Here is a 7,335-nt window from a genome sequence, read left to right as displayed (position 1 = left end):
TTACAGAAGTCTCTTGTTAGCATCTCGGAGGCTACTTGTCGCAAAGTGATGCATGCGCAACTCAAGTCTGCACTCGACTCACATTGGGCAGTGACACACTTTACTCTTTATACCCTTCAACTTTTCTCTGATATAGTTTCTTGGGTTGAAAAGAACTAAAAGGATCTTAAGCGTGTTTTAGAAATCAATACCTTTGGTATTAATGCGTATTTGTGTGACTTTGTGCTTCCAGCCCAAACTCAGCATGGCCAAGTGTCGGAGAAATGTGGAGAACTTCCTGGACGCGTGCAGGAAGATCGGCGTTCCACAGGTAAGACATTTCTTAAAAACCTCTCCATGTAGTGCAGGTAAAGGGGGGGGGGACAGGAGAGGGGCAGGTGGGGGAGGGGAAAGCACAGGTCAGGGGTGAGAGGGGCAGGGAGGAGAAAAGGGACAGTGAGAGGGAAGGAGGACAGGTGTGGGGAGAAAGGGACGGGTGAGAGGGGAAAGAAGGACAAATGAGAGGGGAGAGAAGGGACAGGGGGGAGAGGGGCAGGTGAGGGGGAGAGGAGGGGCAGGTGGAGAGGAAGAGAAGACCAGGTGAGGGGGGAAGAGAGAGGGACAGGTGAGGGGGGGAACGGTGAGGGGTGAATTTGACCCTGATGATGACCTTGGACTGTGAAGCAGACCTGGTGGAAGGCAACCAATCATCTGAGAGCATGATGTCACTTATGTCTCCATTTACAGGCTAATTTTCAGGCCAATATTCTGTAGAAGAGGCTGGAGACGTGATTAAATCAGTCATTATCAGATCATTAAATCAGTTTCTATGGTTGTGATTTAACCTTGAGACGCTGCGTTCTCCCAGGACTGGTCCACGTCGTCTTCTTCTCCTCACCGCTTTCAAACGGCGTTGTTAATGTTGACATTTAACGCTGAGTCATCACCACTGTCACCGCTGCCTGTGGCTTCCAGCTTCCTCCATCATGACACGGGGGGGGGGGGGGTGTGTGTGTGTGTGTGTGTGTGTGTGTGTGTGTGTGTGTGTGTGTGTGTGTGTGTGAGATAGAGACAAACTGCCCATTTAAAAATTATATTTGACTTAGAGCTGCAAAGAATTATTAATTAATTACTTAATTAATCAATCAGTTCTGAACTATTAAATGAATAGCCAACTAATTAAAAAAGAATTATCAATCATTTTGATAATGAACATTTTTGATGAAAAAATGTTTTAAAAATCTCTAATATTGTCAAATATGTTTTCTAGTGACTTCTCTCTGAATATTTCCAAGTTGTGGACAAAACAAGACATTTGAGGGAAAATATTTGACAGATTAATCAGCGATAATCTTTCATTATCGATAATTAATAGCGATAATGAAAGTAATCGATTGCTTTTAGGGGAAACCGATTGCTTTCTTGCCAGGACTCTAATATATGTACGTTAAATATGAAGCTACAGCCAGCAGCTAGGCTTTATGCTTAGCTTAGCTTAGCTGAGACGGGAAACAGTGACAGGTAGGATCATTTGGTACTTTTGCTGCTTTAAATGTGGTCATTTTATTATATTTGTTTGTGTTTTTATGTTTTATCTTTAAAACTTTAAAAGTTAAAATGTTCATTTTTTTCTTTTTTGTCTCTATATTTTCACTAAAGATTATGTTCGTCTCTGTAAGAAAACAAAAGATTATTTGATCTGTCCCTGTTGTGAGCTGGGACCTCTGACCTTCATCCGCCGCTGCTTGCTGACTGTCTCCTGCTTCTGTGTGCTAACATTAGCCAGCTCGCTGCAGCTTGAACGCTTCTCCGAGCTAACGTGCTAACAGTAGCTTCTGTGTAGACGTTTGCTAACATTACCCAGCACGCTGTAGCTTGAACGCTTCTCCGAGCTAATGTGCTAACAGTATCTTCAGTGCGGGCATTTGCTAACGTTAGCCGGCTCATTGTTGCTTGAATGCTTCTCCGAGCTAACGTGCTAACAGTAGCTTCGGTGTGGGCGTTTGCTAACGTTAGCCAGCTTGCTGCAACTTCTGCTTAAGCCACCGTGCTACAACGCTTCCCCGAGCTAACATGCTAACAGTAGCTTCTATGCTAGCGTGCTGGCCCGCTGCGCCATCCCTTTCACTCATCATCTTCTTATTCATCTTCTTCATCTCGGCTGCTCACTGGGAGAGAGGAGAGGAATCCTCTGCACACCGTTAACCTCCTGCCTTCTTCTTCTCTTTCTCTTTTTAATTTACGGCTGGATTGCAACACCTCCTTTCTTCTCCTCCTTTCTCCTCCTCCTTTCTCCTCCTCCTTTCTTCTCCTCCTCTTCCTTCTTTCTTCTCTTCCTCTTTTCCCCTCCTCCTCCTCTTCCTCTTTTCTTCTCCTCCTCTTTTCTCCTCCTCCTCCTTTCTTTTCCTCCTCCTCTTCCTCCTTTCTCCTCCTCTTCCTCCTGGCTTCCCCTCCTCCTCCTGGCTTCTCCTCCTCTTTTCTCCTCCTCCCTTCCCCTCCTCCCCCCCACTTCCCCTCTTCCTCCTCCCCCTCTTTTCTCCTTTGATGTATACTCTCTTTGTATATTTTGTTTTTCCCTTTTCACTCTGGTACCCATTCTCTTCATAACATCCTCCTCCTCTCTCTCCTTCTCCTCTTCTTCTATCCTCTCATACCTTCTCCATCAATTTTACATCTTTTTGTTCTTCTTCACCTCTAATCTCCTCCACCTTTCCTCTTCTTCCTCCACCTGTTCTGTTCTTCCTCTGAGAATATTTCACCCGTCTCTCCTTCTCCTTTGTTCCTCCTCTCTCTTTATCTCGTTGTCCTTTTTTCCTCTCTCTTTATCTCGTTGTCCTTTTTTCCTCTCTCTTTATCTTGTTCTCCTTTTTTCCTCCCCTCTCTTTATCTCGGTCTCCTTTTTTCCTCCTCTCTCTATATCTCGTTCTCCTTTTTTCCTCCTCTCTTTATCTTGTTCTCCTTTTTTCCTCCTCTCTCTTTATCTTGTTCACCTTTTTTCATCCTTTCTCTTTATCTCGTTCTGCTTAATTTCTCCTTTCTCTTTATCTTGTTCTCCTTTTTTCCTCTTTTTTCCCTTCATCATTCCCTGATCTTCATCCCTTGTTCCTGTTCTTCGTCTTTCTCTTCCCTCCCTCTTTTTTTCTCCTTCATTTCTTGTTTCCTCCTTTTTCTCTCTCCCTCGCCGGCTCGTTCCCTTTCCTCTTCCCTTCCTTCTTTTCCTCCTCCCATCTTCCTTTCCTCTTCATTCCCCTTATCCTTCCTTCATCCCTTGTTTCCGCCGCCCCATTTCTCTCTCCCTCGCCGGCTCGTTCCCTTTCCTCCTCCCTTCCTTCTTTTCCTCCTCCCATTTTCATTTCCTCTTGATTCCCCTTATCCTTCCTTCATCCCTTGTTTCGCCCCCCCCCCGGCTCTTTCCCTTTCCTCCTCCTTTCCTTCTTTTTTTCTGACTATCTTCCTTTCCTCTTCATATCCCCTATTCTTCCTTCATCACTTGTTTCCTACCTCCCTTTTCTTTCTCCCTCTCCTTTCTCCCTCTCCTCCTTCCTTCTCCTCCTCTCTCTATCCTTCCCTTCCTTCCTCACGGTGGCCACTAGTCTTTCCTCTGTTCGCCCTACGACATCACCCAGTGCCGCCTGCAGCCCCTCAGCGCCGCTGTGCAGGCGCTGGTTGCCTTGGATACAACCTCTCCGGACAGGAAGCCGGAAGAGGCGATCCCTGCTCCAAACCCCGCCTCCGCGGGGGGGTCAGATACGCCGTCCTTGGTTTCTGTCACCACTCAAACCCCGCCTCCCGCCTGGCAGATCTGGGACCTTATTGGCTCCAGCCTGCTTCACATCCTCTGCCTCCTCCTGCTCTTCCTTGCCTATAGCTGGAGCGAGCTGACGTAACCGTGGCGACAGTCGTGTCACCTGTCGTGTCACCTGCCAATTGCCCCCCCCTTTCCTGCCCGGGCTGCTTTTTCTTTTGCAGCATTTATGTCACATGAGGAAAATAACGCTCCAAAATCAACTTTATCCAGACATGTTCATTAGTGTTAAAGGAATAGTTTGGATGTTTTGGTTGTATGAGCTACTGCTCCACGTTAGTCAGTCATAAATATATTAAAACAAATCCATAATCAGAAAAATTCAGTGTGTAAGTAAGTAAAGCTTATTTATATATTGGAAATCAGAATCAGAAATACTTTATTGCTCCCCAAAGGGCAATTCTGTGTTGCAAGAGGATAGAAACAAATAAAAGATGCGTATTTAGCTACAGTGGATGGCTGTCGGTCAGGTTGTTTGTTAGTTTATTTAAAACATTGTAATTTCCCCTTGCGGGATTAATAAAGTTATTATTATTATTATTGTTATTATTATTATTGTTGTTGTTGTTATTAGTGTTTAAGGCTATGTTCACACTTGGCGTCGCTTTTGTAGTGAAAAAAAAAGCTGAAAGAGTTTTTATTCCAAAAAAACAACTGAGAGCGTCTTTTGTTGCTAGAACAACAGCAACTGCTACAGTGGCTTGAGCGAGAGAGGTGCTAACGTTGGATAAAACAAAGTGGTAGAGCGAGATAGAGAAAGAACAGAGGGAGAGAGAGAGGTACTAAAGTTAGATAAAACAAAGTGGTGGAGCAAGATAGAGAAAGAACAGAGAGAGAGAGGTGCTAACTTTAGCTAAAACAAAGTGATAGAGTGAGATAGAGAAACAACAGAGAGAGAGAGCGAGAGGTGCTAACGTTAGATAAAACAAAGCGGTGGAACGAGCTAGAGAAACAACAGAGAGAGAGAGAGATAAAACAAAAGTGAGTTCCCTGAACAAGGAGCACCCGGTCATATCATGTCTAACTCGCTCCGACTCCAATTCTTGTCATTCGTCGGCGGTCAAAGCGCTTAACGTACGGCGTTTTTTTATAGAAAAGTTAAACTTTTTTCAACTTAAAAAGACTCGAGCTGCAACAGGAGTCGGTATCCTGCTTACCCATCTACTGTAGCTAATCCTTCCTCCACAGTGCCGCGTAGGAAGGTCTGTCTAGTCAACTCAGCATTCTGGGATGGGAGAAAATTCTGCTCAGGTTTATTGGCATTTCTTTAAACCAATCACAATCGTTGGGGGTGGGGCTAATCTCTGGACGGACCCACGTTGCCGCTGCTAAATAGTCTCAGTAAGAAACTAGTTTTAGTGGAACTTTCAGAAGTAGTTTTAGTCGTCAACAGAAAACTCTGATTGGACAAATAGTCTAGCTAGCTGTCTGGATTTACCCTGCTGAGATCTGAGGACCAGGTAACCATAGTCCTCAGAAATCAGCCGCAGGTTAGAACGCCAACACAGAGACAGAGGACAGGGACGGACATCAGGCTGGATTTCCTGCAGCAAGGGAGCAATCCTGGAAATGAAACGTCGTGGACATAGACGACTAACTCAGTGACTGTGGGAAGTAGCACATAGAAACATCTAAACTGTCTCTTTAACCCTTGTTTTGTCCTCACACGTCAAAAAAGGGGACAACAATTTGACAAACAGGAGGGTTAACGAACGTTCAGTTATCTAACTACTGTAGCTGCTGATCTAGCCGACGATACAAGTGCTAGCAGATGTGCTAGCACGTCTCAGCCACAGTAATCCACCAACATCGCTAACAATGAAGGCGCTGACACACCAACCCGAAGATGGGTGGTCGGACGGTCCGAGTCTGTTTGGTCTGTCTTGTGCCATCGTCCATCGGGGGGGCGGGTGCCTTCATTTTGGCCGACCTGACGTGCTCGGTTGGAAGGCGGGCGCTGCTGGCAGTCGGACTCAAATGTCCAATCTGATTGGTGGAGCGCCATCCCGGAAACGAGGAGCGGGATTAGTGAGACTAGAGTCTCTCAAACTGACCTTTGTTGATCTGAAATTAAGATTCAGCCGCTGTGTGTGTGCGTGTGTGCGCGTGTGCGCGTGTGTGCGTGTGTGTGTGTGCGCGTGCGTGAAATGAAAACAGATTCAGCTGCTGTGTGTGTGTGTGTGTGTGTGTGTGTGTGTGTGTGTGTGTGTGTGTGTGTGTGAGAGAGATGAAGATAGATTCAGCTGCTGTGTGTGTGAGATGAAGACAGATTCAACAGTTTTGCGTGTGTGTGTGTGTGTGTGTGTGTGTGTGTGTGTGTGTTGAAGACTGATTCAGCAGCTGCTTGGCCAATTTCTCCTTAAAATGGTTCAGAAAAACGTTTACCAGATCTATCTTAGCAAAATATTAGATTGTATTCTGAACGAGCCGCCCTGACGGTCTGGCTTTGAATTTCCGGAAAAACCAGACCCATGTGACGCGTTCGTCCAATAAGCAGCCGTCTGCATTGCTTTGACGTGTCCTGAGTAGGGCTGGGCGATAGAGATAAAATCAGATATTACTATATTCTTGACCAAATACCTCAATATTGATATTGCGGCGATATTCTAGGGTTGACAATTGGTGCTTTAACAAAATATGATGAATAATAATATGGATGAATAATCATCAGTAATATAGACGTAATGTCTAAGTGGGGAAAAGTCAAATAATAAAACCGCTAGAACGGTCTGGTAAGTTCAGGAAAGTACATCACTCTCCTGTAATGCGGCCTTTAAAACCAGGGAAAGACACTTATGTCATCAGGATATTACGATAAACAAAATCTAAGACGATATCTAGTCTCATAACACAATATTAGAATCAGCTTTATTTGCCAGGTATGAGAACACAATTTTGCTTTGAATCATCATCGCTCACAATGATCTTGTACTTACTAATATATACACGCTAATATATATTAACTTATATATACGGTACACTAATATATACACACTAATATATACATTCTCTAATCAGAAACAATATAGACAGGTTGAGACAGTAGTGCAATAAAGAGTGCAAAGTATAGAGGAGTTAATTATAATTATGATATTTATTATTATTTTAATTATGGAGCATAGTGCAACGGATGCTGGATTACAATATGAACAAAATGAACAGCTCTGGAATAGAGAATGATGAATAAATAGTATTATGTTGTTATATAAGTATTATATTACAATATGAACCGCTCTGAAATAGAGAATGAGAATGATGAATAAATAATAACTAATAAGTGGAACCAGTAAGTGGTTAGAGACAGTGTTGCTGAGTTATTGTGCAGAATTGAACCTGACACTGTGGGTCAGAAGTCAGCTGTTTATCAGAGTGATGGCTTGTGGGGAGAAACTGTTGCTGAGTCCGATATAATATCGAGATATTGCCCAGCCCTAGTTCCGAGGCACTTTTTTTGACCAACTCGGGGGGGCAGCCGTCAGGTTGGTGTGTCAGGGCCATAAGACCTAAAATAATAACATATATATATATATATATATATATATATATATATA

The 7,335-nt window shown here is 44.0% G+C and overlaps 1 protein-coding gene across 1 annotated transcript in view; it reads left to right on the top strand.

The window, feature by feature from the left end:
• The window catches only part of lrch1 (leucine-rich repeats and calponin homology (CH) domain containing 1), a gene marked incomplete in the record, with an annotated part of 222,442 nt that overhangs the window by 175,116 nt on the left and 39,991 nt on the right, over window positions 1-7,335 (top strand). The window contains 1 exon segment of the mRNA XM_032512767.1: window positions 233-310. Coding sequence (XP_032368658.1) covers window positions 233-310 — 78 coding nt within the window.

Source organism: Etheostoma spectabile, chromosome 4, assembly GCF_008692095.1.
Source record: "Etheostoma spectabile isolate EspeVRDwgs_2016 chromosome 4, UIUC_Espe_1.0, whole genome shotgun sequence".
NCBI classification, from domain to species: Eukaryota; Metazoa; Chordata; class Actinopteri; order Perciformes; family Percidae; genus Etheostoma; species Etheostoma spectabile.
The sequence above is the reverse complement of the archived record's forward strand: the minus strand, read 5'-3'. Positions and strand labels throughout refer to the sequence as shown.